The sequence below is a fragment of the Rhopilema esculentum genome, chromosome 9 (assembly GCF_057945365.1).
Source record: "Rhopilema esculentum isolate cy_ngs chromosome 9, ASM5794536v1, whole genome shotgun sequence".
NCBI lineage: Eukaryota > Metazoa > Cnidaria > Scyphozoa > Rhizostomeae > Rhizostomatidae > Rhopilema > Rhopilema esculentum.
Window position 1 is genome coordinate 7,907,203 of NC_142823.1, and position 22,454 is coordinate 7,929,656.

General features: G+C 37.1%; 2 protein-coding genes across 3 annotated transcripts; one reads left to right on the top strand and one right to left on the bottom strand.

The window, feature by feature from the left end:
- The first annotated feature begins 1,376 nt into the window (after nt 1-1,376).
- On the top strand, nt 1,377-14,302 carry LOC135688787 (uncharacterized). Its single transcript, XM_065205796.2, has 2 exons — nt 1,377-1,700; nt 9,701-14,302. Exons 1-2 carry the CDS (start codon nt 1,657-1,659, stop codon nt 12,705-12,707), a joined length of 3,051 nt encoding a protein of 1,016 aa, XP_065061868.2. The 5' UTR covers nt 1,377-1,656; the 3' UTR covers nt 12,708-14,302.
- Nucleotides 14,303-14,442: 140 nt separating this feature from the next.
- Nucleotides 14,443-19,874, bottom strand: LOC135688789 (inositol monophosphatase 3). 2 transcript variants are annotated; one of them, XM_065205800.2, is made up of 3 exons: nt 19,729-19,874; nt 17,598-17,893; nt 14,443-16,495 (listed from the first exon to the last, which is right to left on the bottom strand). In XM_065205800.2, exons 2-3 carry the CDS (start codon nt 17,877-17,879, stop codon nt 15,713-15,715), a joined length of 1,065 nt encoding a protein of 354 aa, XP_065061872.2. In that variant the 5' UTR covers nt 17,880-17,893; nt 19,729-19,874; the 3' UTR covers nt 14,443-15,712. The 2 variants fall into 2 exon arrangements, with proteins under 2 accessions (XP_065061872.2, XP_088966087.1); XM_089109961.1 differs by having other exon boundaries at nt 17,598-17,913; nt 19,729-19,847.
- Between the last annotated feature and the right edge of the window lie 2,580 nt (nt 19,875-22,454).

The window sequence follows — 22,454 nt, forward strand, 5'->3', positions numbered from 1 at the left end:
TTGTTCAAGAAATTTTGTAGCTTTGAAGATAACATGGTAAAACTTTAATCTAGAGTACGTTAATTTCAACCTATGTCATAACAATTAAGTAAATTCCCGTTGCCATTCTCGTGCGAATACAGTATGAAGAGAGAGACTTCTTTTTGGAATATTTCATAACGAAGTCTTTCTGTTTTTCTGTTCAAATCAGGACGGTTTCTTGGGTGCTACTCCGCGTTTTACTCCTGATTGGACAACCTGGTGACGTTCGGTCAGGTCGGATTTGTCTAATTACGGTTCCAAGCGTGAAACTCTGCCTAAAACTACGCTCTTTTCTTTTTATAAGAACACGAGCCTCAAAATTGAGGCTGAGCTGAGCTTCTGCAAAATGCAATTTTGAACAACGTTTTATTAAAAATCGAGGATTTTTAGCCATGTGTTTCCGGTGAATATTTAAACCTGTCGGGAAGTGAAGGTTCTCTCACTCACTGTGTTGGCAAATGAAGCCTGACCATTTTTTCAAATGAAACGATTTTTTTCATCTGTCCAGTTTGCCAACACCTTTTTATGCTCATGCGCGCAGGCACTTATGAAAATGACGTCACTTTTTTTTTAAGGCAATTTATGCATTCTCTGAGTTTGTACTGGACACATTCAATTGATATATATCGCAAGAACAATCTTGCTGTAAGATTAAGTTCGTCAAAAATTATCACTATTTGACAACTTTATATCAGAAAGGGAAATAATTGCTTGCAGCGAAATTGGATTTAATGCGTGCGGGCCCGTCAATGATGCCCTATGATGCTCAAAGGGGGTTTCCTGGCCCAATTTCCCGACAAAGTGGATGAGCCATCCTTTATTTGCAGCCCTATATGGCAAAGTACTTCTTTTTTCATTTTCATTTTAAATTATTTCTGCACGAATACCCCTTCAGCTAGTTATAATTATACAATTGACAAACTGCTAATAATTAGGATACTTGTTTTTGCAACGGAATTTTTTTCAAGGAGGGTGTCACACCCCTTAAGCCCCCTAAAGCGACGGCCCAGACTACGTGCGTCAAAACTCAAGAGGTTTTGCATGCATTTTCCTATGTCGGCTTGAGAGCCCATAATGGAAACTTTGTCGCACGCCCGCAATATATGGCTCGCGCATTCAAATTTTCCATCCGCACGCTTTTGCATATTCGCCGTGCAAAGTCTCTATTTAATAGCATTTTACACTACTAAACTTCCAAATTATTAAATGTACGTAATTTCAGGCGCGTTGTCGCTAATTTTGAAAATGAACTAGTCCGCGCAAGGAACAAAGTTTCCAGTCTGGGCTAGAGCGACGGAGGAGCATTCTGAGTGTCTTTTCTTTTCTAGTAGTAAACATTTCCATTGAAGAGCGTGAGTGTTTGATTTAGAGAAGAGAAATGCTGCTGGATATATATTTACAAGATTTCAATGGGTCAAATGTATTGTTTATTGATAAGCCAACGATAAACGACAGACTGCCTGGGATTTAATCGGGAATAATTGCACTGAAAAGGGAATTAGCAAAGCAAACGTAAAACGGAATGAAATCAGGTTTTGGTGTAAATCGAATTAACTCGGTCAATGGTTGATAGATACATTGTGAATGGAATGACTGAGGTCTGTGCCAGTGGATTTACCCATTCGACGTTTCGCCATGACGCCATCGAAACCCCAAACGGCTGTAAAGCGAACCACAATGTAAGTATTGGAAACTTTCGTTGAAATTTTCGTTTTTATTTTGATTCTACTGCATTAGAATTGGTAGTCATGTTTTGAAACAGCAATTTTGTAACATTTGTCTGCAAAGAGTAAATTGCGGTTTACGTTTCTCTTTGTCGAATTCAATGAGAATATTTTGCAAGTAACGCACAAATAACACGACAAAAACTTTCGTTTGACGTTTATTGTAAAATCGTAGCTTCGATGTGAGCCAACGCGATGCTTGATTTCAAATTCGAACTGAGTGGCCGTTTATCGTAATTCTTTGTCTTGTAACTACGTCAAGCAGGTTTTATTTTACGAATTCTCGGTCCTCTAACTCGAAAATGACGTCAATGCTATCTCATTTTAAGTTTGATGTCTTGAAATTTCTTCAGAATTTCGCTTCTTTGCAAAACGAAATGCTTCATCCTAGAGTTGTAAGATAAATCAAAACAGCAGGAGCGATTTATCACTTTTCTCATCTGAAGGAGAAGTTGTGCGAGAAAATTTAACGGTATTGTAAATTTGCACGATAAGAATTGTGCACTTTCACTTTGGCTGAGTCCTTTCTCCGCAATACGGTTAAATTGTGATAGGGAACCCTTTCAATGTGCAAATCAGCCCTGCCAATATTGCTGCTGCTTTGTATGGGCGTAAATCATTTGACTGGACTTGTAAAACTGTTCATCGGATTATGCATTGTGCTGTTGTTAAAAATCTGCTACAGTCAAAAGGTAGTGAATTTTCTAATGAGAATTTAAGAAAGAATAGGTTTCACTGGCAGGCTATTTTCCGAATCAAAAGAAAAACCATCCATTGTTGATGTTGGTTTCGAGAAGGAAAAATTATCCTATAGAAAGAGGAACTTCCTTTCAAAATTCGCATCACTTTACGAGATGGTCACTTGTTGAAAAGTTGATTTGTCGTCAAGTAAGGAACAGAAAATTGCAAGTGAGAGAGGGCACTATCCTTCGTGGGAATTTTTGTGGGATTTTCATACCGTTTTTTGATGTGTCGCTTGATTACGAAACATGAACCGAGAGGGGGCACGAGGGAGAACACCCCACCTGGGACTGCGGAAGCGGGGGGAGGAAGCTGAGGGCTCTTAGATTTCCAATAATTTTATAAAATTTACTTACCATTCAAAAATCCCCTTGCTCTCAGTTTTAAGCATGTTCAGCCCCCAAAAACGTTTAAGCCCCCTCCATCTGTAATATGTTCCGCTGTCCATTGTAAATTGTAAGAAAAATTCATGATTTGCCAAACAAAACATCACTATATCTCTCAAATGTTTGAAAATCAATTTTTTGGGAGTATCTACAGCCCTCGTGTCGGCGGGAAACAAAATATTTTCCGGATTAAACAAGAGAATATTGTTTTGTTAGTGTGGTATGCCAAATTTCGCACTTTGCATGCCTTGGGCGTTGTCAAGTACCAAAGCTCCTAACAACAGCTTGCATTCGCAGCCCATCTTCAATCATTCAATTAATTGTTTTGCTACTTCGATTTTAAGTTACAAACCAAGCACTTCCTTACTCAAAAATGCTTGCGAGATTTTTAATGTAAACACGCAAGCATCTTGAAATAACTGCAGTTTATCATGTTTATTTTTGCACTGCTTACTCTCAGATATGACGGGTAAATAAATATTTACGTAGATATTAAGCTGATTAATCACCGTAAAGAATTAGCATTTTCTTACTTCGAAATGTAAATAACATTTCTTTTAAAAATGCAAGAAAATCTTTAACATATTTATTCTGAAGTGGACAATTGTAAACTGGGGTCAGTCACAGAAAGCTACATATGACGACTTGTGTTTGGTTAGCCAACCATTGCCACGTAAAAAAGCCATAGCTTTTCCAAACACATTTTCGAAATCGGGCGTTTTCAAAAATTCTTTAGGGTGTGTTCACCCTAGCGGTCTTCCAACCCTTTCGAATTCCTCTTTGTCCCCCCCCCCCCACCCCACATCTTCCAACCCCGGTTACGCCACTGTCTAGGGTACGACTCAATAAAATTGAGCTGTATTCCTTAGCTTGGTTTTTGGCAGCATTGAACATATGATTGTCTGTTGATTCTTCTTACTAAACTTTAAGGACTTGTGATGACGTCGATATCTACAATTAAAACTCAATAACCATAATAATATACCTGATCTAGCTCTGAGGCGAAGATATAGAAACCAGATGGCTATACCTCTTCTCAAATCCTTTGTCTCTCCCGGCAGTAGTAGGATAAAAGGACAGCTGCTTCACTATACTTTTAATCAGGAGAGATCCTTCTGTTTTCAACATTTCAAAAATTTCTGTCAATATTATCATTTTGGTACTTAACCAACTGAGAAGTTCTACTCAACCAATCAAATTAGACCTATTTAGCCATTGAAGATGCAATTCTTTCAACCTTTGACGGGACAATGAGTTTAGTGGTCTAAATATTTACAATTTGAAAACATTCACACTATGTAGAAAGTTCTTCAAGATCATAGCGACATCAGATTTTCATCGTTTTAAAGACAAGCGCAAGGTCGTAGGAAGTTCAGCTTCTGTGCATAAATGGGAGGATTCAGGGAAAGGTAGTTAAAATTGTAATCAAATTATATCCATGATGTTCACAGCCGTTATTGATAATTATACATTGCGGTAAATTTCAACAAATTTGGACACTGTATTGACCAAGACACAATCTTGTTTCAAGGCCATTTTTGTAAGGTCATCTTTAAAGGAAAAGTGTTAGGGAAACATGAACAACGTACGAAAAAATCGTCAAAGCCTCCTCCAGCCAATTGATAAATGTATAAAATTTGAAGATTAATGTACAATCCTTGCCAAAATTGTTGGAACATTTGCGCAAAGCTGAAGCTTTTTTTTAAAAATCCCAGGTGCACCTAAACCTTTTCAATGTTAAATGGGTTTGCATATTACTGTTTAATTGAAATTCAGCTTTTTAATTTCATACTGTAATCAAATTTATTTTGGAGAGCAACTTGAAGAAGTCTCTGTCAAATTCTAACCTTCCTTGAAAGGGAGAAATATGAAGGTATGAATAAACAGATCCAGACTTTGGGAAACGTAGCTTGATAATAAAACTTATAACCAGTACCACGATAAAAAAAGAAGACAAAGTTATTCTTTTAGCTTGAACCCATCCGACAATTCTTTTTACATTTTAGTAGACAAAATCAGTACATCGTGAAAATCCGATTTAATTAGACAATACAAAGCAGGGACCGCGCACCAGTGTAAATGTGGGAGGGCTGAAAAAGGCGTAACCGAAAACTTTTTGAGGCAACGCCCTCTAGAACGCCGGAAAACGCCTCTTTTGGAAAATATTAGCTTTTTTCTATTGGGGTTCAATAAACAGTCTAGCTCAGAGAAGATATAAATAGCTATAGAATAGATAAAATTAGCTTGGGGTCCCCAAGTTGGGGATAATCAAACAGCAAGAAAAACACCTAGAAAATGAACAAAAAGGGTTCCAGTCAAATTGCTTTTACTTAGGAGTATACCATTCAATATTGCGTAAACTTTCCAAAAAGTTTTCCAACATGTTTTAATTATCGCAAAAAGTGGAGGGGCTTTAGCCCCTGCTAGCCCAATGGCTGCGCGGTGCCTGATACAAAGGTTACAAATCCGTTAATAAGGCAAATCCATTAGATAAGCGTTTCAACTTTAGCTAGAGTCATCTTCAGTACATAAAATTACAGGCGAAAAAACTAAAAGAACGAAAAGGCTAAACAAAGGGGATCGTAAATTATGAGATCAATAAACAGTTAAATAAACAGTTATAACAAATTTTGTTTGCCTTTAAAATCATGGCTCTGGCAGTCTTCTTAATCATCTGCATAGACCAGTTCATTGCAACCGTTAAAACCCTCCTAGCTACTTTCCTTAGATCAGCTGACGATTAAAGAAACTTTCCTTTAGACAAGTTCATACGAGACCTGGACTGGATCGGATCCAAGAGTATCCGAATATCTGTGGATCCAATCCCAGGTGTCTACACGTGATCGGATCCAGATGAGATCTACAGATAATGCCCAAGCGCTTTTAAAAATGGCGTGCGTCAGATGCTTTACATGCAAACGAAGACCGAAAAAATGAGTCCAAACTGAACATTGGGAGGTGAAGCAATTTGTAGTGATTCAATTTAGGCCATTTTATACAATCCATCATTGCTTCTTCTGCATACCTACGTAATTCTATATTCATCATTCTCTATGTTAATTACACATCATTTTAACCTAATCCATCACACCATTGTTAACCATCGAGCATATCCTTTCCTTTGTATAACTCTTAATTAAGTTTGCCAGTTTTCTATATCAATACGAACTCTTGTAAATTATAATCAGTCAGTAGAAAACACGTTACACACTGCACAAACAGTTTGCATCTCTCTGGCTCCGTGTCCTCTGCACGTTAAATAAGATCGCACTGGTTGAAGATAGCACGTTTGTCGTTTAATGGACATTTTAGTCAATCGTCGATCGATGTTCCGATGAACACTAAAAATTCACTGTTCAACTTTAGGGAGCTGGTCACAAAAGACAGACTCAAAGCGAAGAAAATGAATATAAAAAACATGCTATAAACATATTTTTAGAATTCTGAAATCATCTTATCGTAATAATTTCTCTACACAGTAGTTAGTCAATTCGTGTTTGGTTTTCTGACGCAAAACATTTTCAGAATACTTCGAATTGACGAATCATTCTGTCTCACTTTCGAAAGAAAACGTGAACGGATCCGATCTAGACCAGATCCAACCGTTTACATGGGATCCTTTCCAGATCGGATCCATACGGGATCACCTCTGAAGGCGAACCCAAAAGTATACGGAATCACCAGTTCCCGTGTAAACGCAAGGCCTATCCGTACTTTTTTGGATCCAATCACGTGTAAAGGGGGTGTGAATAAGCTCTTTGTATTGTGACGTCACAGGCACGTCATAAAACGTAAAGAAAAAAGGCCTTCCGCAAAATTCCATTACTGTTCTGCCGCAAGAATTGAATTGATGTTAGTGTCTGAGTTTTATCATCATTTCGTGTTTTCATTGCGTTTACGTGTTCGTGCTTTATATTTGTGTTTATTGTGTTTGTGTTCATGCTTTATGACCATGCATGTGTTTTATGTCCATGACGGTTTTTTTTGTTAGTGCCCGTGTTTGTTTTCATGTCCCTGCACGTGCTTTATGATAAAGTACGTGTTTTATATTCGTGTACGTGTTTTATATTCGCGTACGTGTTTTATATTCGCGTACGTGTTTTATATTCGCGGCAGTGATTCATTCAGTACGGGTGTTTGTGCCGATGCTTTACGTTTCTGTCCGTGTTTTACGTAGTTGCCGTGTTTTGTGATCGTGCATGTCTTTTTGGTTTCTAATGCCTTTTTGAAATTTTCTTTTTTTCATTTAGCATAAAAATATTGATTTAAAAAGGTCGCCAAGAGCAACCTTTTATCTGAAAAATAAAAGATATCTTTTCTGAGATCAACGTGTGAATCCAGGAGTTGATGATAAAACATAGTCCTTTTCTTTTCTTTCTTTTGTCACGCCAGAAAAATGAATTTCTAAACATGAGTGAGGCTTAATATGAAATCTACTCCCTTTCATACAAAGCTATGTTTGTATAATTATTACTCTGTCCAAACGTTTATAAGCCAATCCAAAGACCTTGTTTATTTTAAGGATGTCGCATCGCAATGGAAAATCAAAACGAATGTTTAATTGAAAACTTTAATCTAAAGATCTCCACCAAGTTTGGCCTCTCTTTTATCGGAGAGAGAGAGAGAGGGCAAGGCCTGTTACAAATTCGAATTTTGATGGACCAAAGACCCCTTTCATTTTAAACGCATTTATTTATAAAAAACAAATTACTCACTTTTTATACTCAGTTTCTTTGTGGTTTTAGTCCTTGAAAATTTCTTAAAGGGTTCTTAAATACCAAGTTACATTGAGAAACACAAAAGCATAACAGATAACATGAAATAGAAGACCTAGTCAGACGCAAGGAGTTTTGTTCTATCTGGATGTCAGTTGAACAGGATACAGTTGCCTATACGTCAAACTGTTATATTCTACACTAATGGTCGAAAAGAATAATTTCAATACGATTTTTAGAATAGTCATTATTGCCCAGCTTGGTGCTGTTGTACTCTGGTTCCCTATACCGTAATGCCTCGAATAAGCGACCCCCTCAAATAAGAGCCCCTCTCAAATAAGTGCCCACTCTAGAGGTGAAGTTACCGAATAAGCGCCCCTCGAATAAGTGCCCACCACTCGAATAAGCGCCCATCCTTCAACCTTCAGAAGCGGGCGCTTATTCGAATTTTCAACAAAAACATAATTGGAAAGCAACTCAAAAAGAAAGATTAATGAACAACAATTTGCACCCAAATCTACTTTTTAAATAAGCGCCCCTCTCGATTAAGCGCCTCCCTCGAATAAGTGACCACCCCGGAGCCTCAAAAATTAAATAAGCGCCCGGGCGCTTATTCGAGGCATTACGGCATACGGTTGCTCATAAAAGTTGCTGCTTACAGCTGATACCTGCTACATACAAAGTTTTGCACCATCAAGGTTACTTTTGCTTGTTGAATTATGAATATTTCTGGTTGAACTTTTGCATTCACAGCTGCACACAATTCCATATCAGTTTCATCATTATCGCAAGAATGTTGTCTCGTTCTTTATACCCTGGGTGCCAGAGCCTCAGTAAAAGAGAGGATTGGTGAAAGAGTTGGTTGATAGAGAGAACCCTCTCTTTCACTAAGGCTCTGGTACCTAAAGTTCTCTCTTTCATGAAAGATACTCCTCGCTAATTATATACTCCATTGCGGTTTGCAAAATTTCTGGAAATCTGAAGACCTCCTTCCTCCCTCCCTCCAGTTTTTAGAGAGGGGCAAAGAAATGAACACAGAGAAACTTGTTTTGCCGTTTACTTTGCTTTCCGTGTATCTTTTTGGAAAAGGGTCAGCAAACGAGGGTAAACAATTTAAATTATGGACCCCGGATGATTTTAATGATTTTGAATGATTTTTCTGCATCCAGTGCTAGTCAAGGAGGACCAGTGCTTATGCATGGGGTTGCTCAATTTGAATTATAATGAGTGAAAAAACGTCAAAATATACTCATGTCTAGGCAAAGGAAATCGCACTCTAACCATGATCAGGGTCTACTTTGAAAAATAACGTCACCTGTTTATGTACAGTAGTGTCCCGCATATAAGAAACACAATTTCGAGAAACACAGACCCTGATTTCAAAAAAAATAACCCCTTTGATAAGAAACTGGTGAAGGTCTGAAAACATGCTTGTTTCTTATTTAAAAATTTTCACATAACCTTTGAAAAACAGAACAAAACATTTATCATTCTACACTTACTATTTTGTCAGTTATTTAAATAAAAGGATAAGTGAGGGTTTACAATCTTTGACCATAAGAACTGTTTGTTATCAGCTTTCCAATTTAATCAAACTGAGCCTGGTCAAATGAAACATATTTTTGAATGAAAATTAAGCAAAAATCACCTTTCTGGAATAATTGTAGCTTTTCCTACAAGTGAAAAATTACAAATACAACTCAAAATATTATGGTATTTTTATCACAATCATTGAGATGGTGTCTGAGTACATGATCAATAGTATAATATGGTTTTTTGTAAAAAACATTTCCCTGATTTTAAGTTTATATCTAATTTTATAAAAAAACGCATCAGATCTGAAATCAAAAAAGTTTTCTTATATGCGGGACACTACTGTACCCTTGGTCGACTTTTTAGAGGCGTCGAAAAGACTTCCAGACGTCACGTCAGTAGAACAGGCAACTACTCCCAAACGGAAAAGTCATTACATTACAATAAGCGCACTCCTTACAAACGGGATTGTACCTATTTTGATTATCAAGCCGCAAGCCGTTTTCTTTAATTTCTTTCTCTTAACTTTAAATGTATTTTACTTCTATTATAAATCTTCTATATCTTTTGATCATTACAGGAACTCAGTTCATTCAAATTATAATAGAATAAAGAATGGTTTCATTGATACCTTCTCATCAAGCGAAGATGATGACGAGGATGACTATGGCGATTTCAATCTCTTGACGAACTCTGATTACAGCAATGATTCGAGCAATTCAAGCGAAAACGAGGCAAAGGACCCACATGTTTTCAAAATAATGGCCGCAAATGGGTGGACTAAAAGATCAAACCCAGGAGTGAACAATCTCAACGGAAAAGTTGGGGATAAAATCACGGGAAAGAATTGGAAACCAGTACATGAAAATGGGCACGATTATAATAAGAAAATTCGGTTTGCCGGTGAATCTAAAGACAGTTCTTACTATTCGGAAGACAGCAAGGAAAAGAAAGCGAATGTTCAAAAAAAATCGACAACTATAACCATTCGGAGAGTTGGAATAAAGGCAGATAGGAATGTAGGGAATGGGCAAGTAGGAGATAGGCCTATTCAAAACATCACAAGTAGCAATCAAGTGCAGAAACATTTTTACTTGAAAGGATCCAATCCAGTTACCACAATTCGAATTAAAAGTGTCAAGAAAACGGATTCACCAGAAGAAAAGGTTGCCAATAGTCCACAAAAATACGTTGCCTCTGACAGGGTCACTGCGAATGAAGCAGTATTTTTTGATAAGGAGAATTCACCGAAGCAAGAATATTGGAATCAAATTTCAGAAAACGACAACGAAATGGAATCCAATAGGAACAATGTATTAGGCGAGACAGAAAGAAATTCTAATGAAAATGTTGGTGTTCAATTTGTAGATGATTTCAGGCCTAGGGCATGTTTAGAACGCCAACATTGTATTGGTGAAACTGTTCAAAGCTCTAGCGGTTCTTCATTCGAAGACATAAATAAACGATTGGATAACAAAGGATTAGGTGTAGGGGAATACTCAAGCACGCTGCGCCAAACATCAGAGAGAATGTTCGGACTAATAGGCCGAAAAATACCTGCAAAGACAGATACTTGGGGGAGTAAGAATGTGACGTATGAAGTGAAGTATGTTCAGCAGAAAAGAGTATTAGTTAATGCTGTCGACGATGCTGCGCGTATACCAGCCTCTTTGCCGTTAAAATCGAAAGAGCATGAAGCTGGAGCATCGATTTTAGATGATAACAATAATTGTAACTCGGATATAGAAGAATGGCCAGAGCCTCCCAGTGCAGAAGAGCTGTGCAGTAAGTCATGCGAGACAGACGCAGATCAACCGAGGGAAATTGAAAGTCAAAACGAAGTTGTTGCGGGAGATTCGCATCAAGATCAGAACGTCTTCGTCGTACCAGAGCAGGAAATTAGCAGAGACATGCAAAATCTTGATGATGACTCGTGTATTCTTTGTGATATTTTGAGCAATGAAAAACGATTAGCTAGAAGAAGTGCTGATATGGAAAGTTTTCGACAATCGACTTTGCATGACTGCGATAAAGTTCTGAAGAAGATGGAAAAGGCACAAACAATTGTAAGAAAATTGAGTGGCAATGGTAGCTCTTTGAAGGCTGCTGCAAGAAAGAGTTTCACTGAGAAGAATTCTGTGCTGAATAGCGGCGGATCATCAGATGAAAATAACAATGCAAAATTGTATGTTGCTGGTCAACAAACTATTTCAACTCTTGGTTCAAGAGAAAATGTGAATACTAACGGAGAGACAGGTTGCAGAGGAGATAGCCCCAGGGAAGCATTAGAGAGGGAGACAACTGTGCTACTTCGAGATAAAAGAGGAGGAGAGTTGTCACAGCCTCGTGTCAGAAATGAGGCAAATGGAGCACCTCGTATAGCCAAAGCTGCTTCACAGCGCAAAGAGCATGCAACTGAAACAGGCCATTTGTATGACGAGGTTGAATCAAAAAGAGACGAAACGAAATCATCAAAGCAAAGTGCTCAAGGGGTGAAATTTGAAGAGGATGTCCATGCAGCAGCTAGAAGGCATTGCAAAGGGATCATTGATGCAGGGGGTTACCTGATTCCACAGCCAAAAAAGACAAAGGACCGACCAAAGGCGAAGAGAAACCTTTCGGAGGATTTCTTGATTGTTGATACTATGCCATCTTTACAGACAGTAGAACCATGGGGGAAAAAGGCCGCACCTCAGTCGAATCAACATGAGGGACAAGGATTCAATCACAGCTCGTTTCAAAGCAATTCTCTTCAAAGAAACAGTAACTCGTTTATTCATCATAAGGACATAAATCCTAAGGGCTTGGTGAATAGTGCCAGTCCAAACGACGTGAAATTTGGCAGACAGTCGGTTAGATTTCAAAGTCCTAGCTCGCAGGTGCTTCGCTATCACTCGCACGGAGCAGAGGCTAATTCAGCTCCTCCTGACACTTCTCGAGCAGAGAGAGAGAAAAGCTGGCTGAAGAAGGCAGCAAGGCGCCTGCGCAGGTCACTGTCTTTTGAAGAGAAAAGCCACCAAAATGATTCAAGGGCACACCCTCTTCAGAAAACAGATTATCAGCAAAGAAGATCCAGTGGAAATTTGGTAGCGGACTTCGAATCGTCAAAGCAGGAGCCTCACGAGCGCTTCTACGTGGAGGAAGGTTCTAGAAAACACTTTGGTTTCCAGAGCCTTAGAAGGTCTAAAAAGGATTCCTCTTTGACGGAAGATGGCCTCTCATACAGAAATGACCCACACTTTCACCCAAAATACGGCTTTGCCTCAGGAGAAGTTGGGAATAGAACTGCCTTGTTATCGACAACAGGTGAAGATGACGTATTTATTGAAAATGGTGCGAATCTGAAAGGTGTTTACAGGAATGGGCTTGAAAAAAACGGAGCTTCAACGAGTTCAGGCTTTGGAGCAATAACACGGGTACCGGAAAGTAGCTCGTATGGAGGACAGGCAAACAGTAATATGTCCCATCCTGGTCCTAGGCAAAACGGAACAATACCTCACGACGACGAATGGTTCATTGCACCACTTGAAGTTCGAAGTCCAACAAAACGCACAGCGTCAACAAAGCGTATACAACAACGGCGATAGGGCTGCCAATGCGTGATACATTAGTAAGGGAAACAAAGTCTCGTTTGGGCATTCATTTTGTTGATTGAAAACACACAAGTTTGACGATGTAATGTTGGTCAAAAGGCATTACGAATGTGGATAAAAAAGGAACGATTTAAAAAATTCAGTCGTGTTCAAGCAGGTTGTCTTTGCACTTGGGATTCGAACAGCAAATAAGTTTGCTTTGTTTGAACTCACTTATGGTCCTAGTTTCTTCCTTAATTCATTACAAGCTTTACTACTAATACCAAGTTGTAAGTGGAATTTCAGCAACAATTTATGTCTTGTTGTAGCTAAAATAAGAGCACTTTGATCTCGTACAAACATCGTTATTCTGGTGTTGCTAAAAAGACGTAGATATTTGCAAAAAACTGCGCTGAAACACCACAAAATAAGTTAAAAAAACTGATGACCGTTTAGTATATCTATGTTATGTGCTTAAAATGTTTCCACGTACGTGTAAGTCAAACGTCCTTAAGAAGAAGCGAAGCGATGTTAATGATCATGACCACTTCGACAATGTTGCTGGTCCCGACATACACAGTAATCTATAGCTTTCATGTGACGTCATCGGTACAGTAACTTGTAGCTTCATGTTAACGCTAACAAACTCCACGCTTTTATGTCCGGTTGCAGGCAAGTCGATAACATCGAGATATAATTCTTGTTTTTATGAAGACGTTTTCGTTGTCTGCTGGTCCATAACTTAAGGCATTTCCACTGTGTCCTTAACAGTAAACCGACCTCATGGATTTCTTTTACGTATTCGGCTTGGCGGACCACTATTCAATGGAGGGCTGCTTAAGATTGAATATTGACAATATTTTGTCCTTTTCAATGTTTTTCAAGGACTTTTTTATTTGTATATATATAAATATATGTTATAGACTGATACAAAGAACATTTGTTTGTCTATCTTAACGTTTGATCCAACTTATTTTTTTATAATAAAATGGGTTTTACCTTTGAGGATCAACACCTTATCGGTATAACAGATTAAGTAGTTTATGTATTCATTTTCTGGATCATTTGTCTTTTGCAAACTTGAACCCCTAAATTGTTATGGTATTCCCCGTTGATATTTGGAAGTTCGTCCATACCTGGTAGATGTTTTGATATTTGGTTCTGTAGATGTAGACCTGTAGACGTACTTTAAGCTAATAAAAAGTGTAAATTATTGAAGATTATGTAGTGAATGTTGGTTTTCTTGTCAAAGCTAAGCTTGTTTTGTAGGCTAAAAGTTTATCGTTCGTTTTTTTTCAACCTTGATGATTTGATGAAATCAAACGTTTATTGATTTTGTAGTTTTGTAAATATCTGAATATGTTGAAAAATTCTAAACAGATTGAAATATTTTGTCGGTTTTTGCATCATTGCCTGCTGAAACTATTAGCCACAGTATAGAAAAGAGGCAGAACGTACCGGATTTCTTATGACTGGAAAGATGAGGGTTGTAATTGCATCAGAAAGGAGCCATACACAACGTAGGTTCAAAATGTTTGATTGGCTGAGCGACCTAAATTCTCCATACCATATTGACCAATCAAAATTCAGGAATATGACAACAAACGTCGTGGCTACTAGATGTTTGAAGAAAACTGAAACAATGTAAAATATGAACTTTAAGTCGTTATACTTATCATTTTAAAACTCATCCAAGATTTAACAGCAAATAAAATCGAACAGTGGAACTCAACTAAAACGACAGCAAAAATATGTTTTCTAAATTTCAACACAATTTATGATTTTATCGTGTAAACGTTCAAAACTAGATTTACACAGTTCTAAGCAGGAATGCTCAAACGCTATATAGTACGAATATGTTGCCAACAATACTGAACTAGGTTTACTTTCTAGAAATGCTGGTTGTGCTGCCAAGTGGGCGTGGATCAAGACAGTTCATACAGCAATATATCTATGTAAAAGTTTGCAGATAGAAGCAAGTCTTCGGAAAAATGGTAAGTGAGTATGTAATTCAGCTGTGATATGGTGAAGGAAATTTTCTTCTCTTGACAAAAGAACTAGAGGACTTCGCTTTTGCAATAAAAAAACTGTACTGAGCGACACCACAACTTGCCATCACGTTGCTATAAAAAGCATTTCTGCCTCTTCAACTTAAAGCATTCATACGAAACATTGGAAGAATGAATAAACTTAGATTTCTATAACCAACTACTAGCTCAACCTAAATATCCTTGCAACTTATGAGATACACACTATGTGCCTCTTCTGGGTTAATAAGAAAAAACTTCGTTCCTTCAAATAATAGACAAAGAGCTTCGTGTCAGCAAGGCGCCTGCGTCGTATCGAATAACTTTGATAAAGCGATAAAACTGTATCATAACGTGGGCGTGGTCTGTTTACGGTCAAAGGTTGATAAACTAGAACCAATGTTCAAAAGGTTCCGCCCGCAAATGGACACTTTTTTCTTGTCTACTGAAAACCAGCCGGCAACGTTTGCCCATCTTTATCATGACCATCTCCCACAATAAATTGCTTTTGTCAGTAGACACTTTGACACTTTGCAGTAGTGAAAATCTTTTGCGGAAACCATCGTTACTAGCTTTATTTGGCCAACTTTACACCTTTAACTTCATCTTGGCAATGGAGGAGAGGGGGGGGGGGAGGTACTAATCTGATAGCTTTCGCCATACCTTGGTGAGAAGGGAGGCAAATTGAAGCAATATAATTTGTTTGCTGATTATCGCAACCAACTTCGATAGCTTAAGAAACTGGCGACTATAAGCCCAGTTTCCTAACTCCTTGATGCTTCTATACCATTTTTACAAGCTCCATATACCATACTAACATTAATGATTCCTCTCGAAAAAAACAATTTGCAATAACTTAATAATATGGTATTCTAGAAATCTTCAACACGACAAATTTTGTATCTAATATAGACCAATTGGTCGCGTCAATAAACGTACTCAAAATTCGAAACTCTTGGAGCATGCAGCAAATCTTTGCTAGCCTAAAAAGGTTTACTGAGATTTCAGTTCCTTAAAGTACTTCTCATGGTCAGCCATTGTCGCTAAAAGCCCATCTGTCAAAACGACATCCTCTTTCTTATCATATGCAATATCGGCTCCTTTAAGGCTTGTCATTTTCCCGCCTAACGATGTTAAAATTGCATTTCCAGCACAAATGTCCCATTTCTTTATTTTTGTCGAATGAAGATACACATCTACATTGCCTTTGGCAAGTTCAATCACCTTATAACCTGCTCCTCCAGCTGCAATTACTCGTACATCCTCTCCAAATGCTTTTCTTGCAGTTTCATTTACAGTTCCAGCATGTGACCTTGAAACAATTATTCTAGGCGATTTATGTAACATGCCATCAGTTTTTTGCGGTATATTATGACCGTGTTGATACCAGGCCCAAAACGTTTCACCCAAAAACGGTTTATGTATGACACCTATAACCGCTTTCCCTCCAACCGCCACGCATACCATAGTAGTAACATATTGCCTTAGATTTTCTGTGTATTCTTTTGTAGCGTCCAATGGGTCAATCCATATCATAATATCACTTTTTGGAACATAAATATCCATTTTATCAGATAATTTGCTTTCAATGCCATCGGTTTCAAGTTGATCAACAGCTGCAGTATCAACTACTTTTGAAGTCCCACTCTCTTCTGAAACTACTGCTACGTCAGGCCATGTGTTTTTAAAACTGTAATACATCTGTTGATGTGATAACAGGTCTCCTTCAGTTAAGGGGTCATTAACACCTTCGGCTGTCTCTCCCTTGCTTTGCTCCTAAAACAGATCAAGACTATCTAATTCAACTGTTCATCTACAATAACTTATGTTTTTATATCTGACAAGGGTAAACTGTGGGGGGGGGAGAGGGAGGATACTAGACTGGCAAAACAACATATTCTATGATCAGGGAATTAGCTGTGATTTGACACATTACACAAATGAAAGGAGAAAACTAGATACTAAATTTAAAATCAGTAGCGGTTTTTTAGCGTACAAGAATAAATTTTGCAGATAGAGTTGAATCCTGTTAAATTGTACCCCAGACAACACAGACTTTCACAAATTAAGAGGTTTTAATATCCCATTGGATTTCTTTTATTATTCAGGCCAAAAGTCATACCCTGGATAAGTTGAACATTTTTTGAATCAGATACTTGCTGTGTCAACTAACCCCAAAGTTATTGGCAGTTCAAAGTGCAATGAAAATGCACAAGAGACAGTTCTGGTTCAAGCGTCAGTATTATTCCTCTCCTTCCAAGGGTTTATTTTAAAAGCTTTATATATTTTTCTTCAGTCTTGCATAATACCAATTTACCAAATAATGTCTTATTTGCCTCTCTTGGAATATTGTTAAAATATAAATATAGCATGTGAAAAGTAAATTTATAATGACCACTGTTTTAATGCTTATTTTGTCTGCTTTATGTCACATCAAAATAGCCATAAAAACAAGTAGAAAAGAAACAGTGTTTAAAAAAGTACTTTAATGTGATTTGCAGATGCTTTCAGCTACCTAAATTTAGTAACCAATTTTCAGTTTCGTACTTTTATTTGTTTCCTAGCAAGCGGCTGTAATTATTAGGCCAAGTGTTAATTTTGAGGACATTGAGTGTCCTGGTCCTTCCTCTCAATGTGACTACACTTTGTGACTCTCCTAAGTCTATAGCTACCCTAGAAACATCCTTACACAGTATTCAATAACATCATATCAAAAATGACTACCTACTTTCCCAAATAACAATCTACAATATTTTGGGATACAACAATATATGAAAAGGACATAAAATAACAAAGCATTACTGAAGGCTATAAATAAAAAACCACTCAATGCTTTCAATGGAATTAATCAAATGACTAACAGAAGAAAGAGCTGCACCTGTAAGTTGTTTGATTCTCTGACTTGTTTCACTTTGATTCCACCACGTTTTGCAACTTCTATAGCAGCAACCAAAAGCTCTTTCATTGAAATGTCATTACTTTGTAGCCCAACCACATTGTATCCCTGTGATTTTAAGCGACTAGCAAGAGACGATAGTCTTTTTATTGGCCTGCTCTCTCTAATCATGTTACGGAAGTAGAATATTGTACTCGTCACACAGATTAAGGCCAGAAGAAGCCCCAGAGGGTTCATCTTTATACTTGCAGAGAAGCTAACCATGTTTATTGAAGACTCTGTTATTGAATAAAAAAATCTTAATTACTTGTAATAAGAAAAAAAAGAACAAGGAATAGAAAAACAAGCAATAGCCTTACAGTTTTTGAAGTGTTCATTAAAGGAACTAAAAATATTTCAAAATTGTCCCATGCTATCAACCCAGAACTGTAAACCTTGTTATGGGAAAATCTAAAAGTACAATATTCAGTGTAAATCATCTATCTTTTTGCCTCTTTGGTTTTGGTTTGGATTTTGGATAAGCAAAGCTTATTTGTTATTGTTTATTTGTTGTATATTTTTAATAAACTTAATTTGAGTTTAATTGAATGTACCTATGAGATTAATAAATAAGCCTCTAAGATGTAAATATAAAGGATTGCTTCAAAAAGATGATATATTATAACCTCTAATGCTTAGTCAATGGGATCCACAGTGTTATGTTGAGGGTAGAAAAATATTAAGTTATAGGCTTGATGATATAGTAGACTATTAAATATTTTCCCCAATAATTTTAATTTTAATGCAAAAAATAGAATACTCTAGCCCAAAGATCTCAGCAATATAGATATATTTCCCGTAGGGCTTGAAAGAAAAAATGACAGTAACTAACATAGACATAAAACAGATTTATCAAGTCATGTATGAAAAGTTTTTATCTAAACTATAGTCTTGCGTAATAATTACAGACATTGATCAAGGAGGACATTACCATTTGAAGGGGCTAAAAAGCTTTAAGGCAGGTTGGCAAGTTTGTTGTGTGTACTGAATTATTTTGATGAGCATGTGAAGATTTGGGTATGCATCTGCAATTTTTTTGTTAGAGGTGCATCAAAAAAATTAATTTTATGTACACCAAGAGAATTTGGTGCAAAATGTTTGCTAAATTGATCAAACTATGAGGAATTTAATTGAAATTGAAAGAATTAAATATTGATTGTAAAGTTTTAATAGTTGTGCCCCACTGCAATTAAAAAACATTTTCTGCTAACCAGATGTAAAGAATTTTTACCTAAAAAAGTAGAGGTGTTTCTAGTGTAGTGAACTTGATAACCCTCCCAGACACAATGAACTTACAAACAGGTGCCAAGTTTTTCTAAAATTTACACTTCATTACACAACTTGCAAAATTTTCTACCTGGCTCAAGAGAGGGGCGGCAGGACTAAACATACTAAAAACCGAAAGCAAAAAAATTATGTGGTTATTATAATGAATTATATTTGAGAATAATTTTTTGGAGGCTGCCCCCTTTCTGGCATTCGTTTTCATAGAAAATAAAATTAGAGAAACTGTTTAAGTAGAGTTGAAGTGATCAAAGAAGTGACAAGAATTCTTAAAAACCAAAAATATTTAGAAGTAGACATTACTTTAAAACCAAAAATATATAATTGTTTTAGTTTTAGAGAAAAAGATGCAAAAGTGGGATATTTCGAAGCTTTTGTTCACAACGTTGTGAATTTACAATACTGTTTTGATATCGGGGATGAACACTTGGGAGGTCGAGTGGATCGAACCACACGGCATTTACATGACAATGATTATGTGAAAGTGAAACCAGCTGTTATTTGCTGCCGTAAGTCAACACAAAAGATACGAACAACAATTAATCTGTTTATTATACACTTAGCCTGTAGTGTGGCGCGAATGTTTATATTTTCAACCACTGAACTTTCGACACTGCCTTTCCAGTAAACTTTTCTCCCTTTTTGGCGCCGAAGGCAGAAATGAAAATGCTTAAAAACTGCCCTTTTGATAGGCTGCTTTGCCTCCTGCATGCAACATTAAATTCAGCTTATGACCTTACACAAAGATATCAAGCACTAGTTAAGTTATAAACACTATTTATAAACTTACCACCATGGTTCCCATCGCAGCAATTTTTTTTCAAACACAATAATATTGACACAAGATCAAGTCAAGACAAGTCTCGTACACTTCCATGTCGACCATTTTCATTAACAACCTCGTTCCGAACAATTGCCACATGGAACAATGATAAAGAATCCACCTTCCATATCATTGACATGGAAACATGCAACTATTATTTTCAAATCAAATGATCCGGAACGAAACAATCAGGCGCGGCGCGAAGTTAATTTTTTTATTTTGTGGTAGGTCCACGTCAACATTTTGTTGCCAGATCCTGACCAGCTTTAGAAATGAAAAATGAAACATGTATGCATATGTATGTATGTACTGGGGGGCTAGAGGGGGAGGCTGAAGCCCCCTCTTTTTTAGAAAATTTTTGATCGTCTCTTTAATCATTTTTTTGAAACAGCGTATGAAGTAAAAATGGAACAAACTGTTTTTAAACTGGTTGATTTTATTTGATTTTTACTTTATCAATGTACAGTTGTACCGTGATATAACGTCAATTTGTTCTCGTAGAATAAGGCACAGTCTTTTACAAGCACTGTCCTCGCAAACACACACAATAATAATTGAAACCATTAACGCGCGACCATAGTTCATGTCGACAAGAACTTTTACAAGCATCTCGCCACATAAATACATCGTCGAGAACCTAAACATACATACAATCGAATCTTAACCCTTTTGCTCTTAACCATTACTCCACAACTGATTCTGTAAAGTAACACCCCAAAATATTACATAAACAAGAACTAATTGAAATGCTACATAGCTGCATATTTACATAATAATCGTGAATACAAAACAGCAAAATAATCGTGAATACAAAACAGCAAAATAAACGAAGTCCAAACTACCACTATTATATTTCTATTATTTGTCTATCATTTGCATCATTCAGCATATAACTTTCTGTACCATTGCAATGTCTGCATATTTTTACGTATCTGTTCAGTAAGTAAAATTCTCTCAATCAAAGCAACAGCTTCTTGTTATTTTGGTCACCCTTTCTTTCCTCCCAATGTCTGTCACTAGAGTTTTAGCATGACTCCTCACCTGCCAAATTTTTCCTAGAAATCGAAAATTTTCTTAGAAAAGTCGAATTGTCTATTCTTAGCAGTATAGTTATTTGCTAAATTTAAGTCTGGGAAATACATTTTTAGCCATTCTAGAAGGCTTCGGACCCAACCATGATGGGTCCTCCTATGCCACTCAATTTACTCTTATCTTGTGGTGCCGTCTCTGAATGTTCAAAAACCGTGCAAGAAATCCGTAGCCAGAGGCGTATTATTTGGCCCACCAAATGTTTCAGGGCATTTTTAGCATATAAAAGTGACATGAAATTTCCCCAACAGCCCCTTCAATTGCCCCTCCACTTAATGCCATCATCATTCAGTTGATTCCACTTCATTTCGTTCACTTCAATTCAGTTCATCGTAAAATTCCTCTACATACAGAAATCAGTTGACATGCAACAAATAACAAAGAAAAAAACAAGATTACAAAGGTGAATCACAGAAATTTACTACGAATAATTACAGAAAATTAATGGAAAATTTCTATGGTGTATGGAGGGGAATCTCTCAGTAGATGAACTACACTCTTTTTTTTATAAGAACAATTTTATAAGAACACGAACCTCAAAACTGGTCAAAAGTTAAGAACAAATTAAGAACAAGCTAAGGCTGAGCTTCTGCAAAATGCAATTTTGAACAACGTGTTTTCTCAAAAAATCGAGGATTTTCAGCGATGTGTGGGTGCTTTTTCGGTGAATATTCAAATTTGTCAGCAATTGAAGGCTGTCTCACTCACAAATGAGGCCTGAACACCTCCTTAGAGCGAAAAAACTACAATAGCACTGCTTACACCCTCTAAATTTAAGAACAAATTAAGAACAATCCAGCCTCAGATTTTCGAAAAAATCAAGAACAGTCAGCCTGAACTTAAATTTGCTAGTTCTTATAAAAAAAGAGTGTCATCGAGGAAAGAGCACTTCCTTTTCTAATTTTGGTAACGTATCTGAGTAACGCCCAGCGCACATGGCAGACTTTTGTCTTTGAAAGACGAAGATTTTGTCTTTCGCATTTAATAGACAGAAATCTGCGGTAGGCGCTTGTCAAAGACATGTCAATATACATCATTCGATGCACAAGAATGTGCTGATTCCAACCATATAAAAATAATTGGCAAATATTTTAAAATGGTACTTTCCAGGCAAATTAATTGCTTACATGACTGTACCACCTTTAAAAGCTATTTTGTACCCTTGCGTTTGAGATATCAAAATCTGACGTGTATTAGCAGAAAGCGCAGATCCTAAGCTACCAAAACGTGTCTCAATTTTTTTAAATTCTTCCTCCCCTTCAAACTATGCCCTGTCAAAAATTGGCAAACAATTTTTCCTTTCCCCTCATAGCTGTGTTTGGCTATAAAAGACGGACCAGAGCAAATACAAAAATGTTGAGACGTTTTGCTTACCCGACATCTGTCCAGGCCGTGTGCATATTTCTGAGCCATTCGATTGGTTCTTTGGGTACAAAATATCTTTTTCGTACCTGTATAAAGAGGAATTGTAAGTCCGGAGAAAACGACATTCTACTGATTGCACTTGCAAGGTACACTCGTAAACCACAGTGTAATCCGGATCAAGTCACTTGAAGATTTAAGATCAATAAGCCTGTTTAAATAAACACGGCCGTACATGGGAT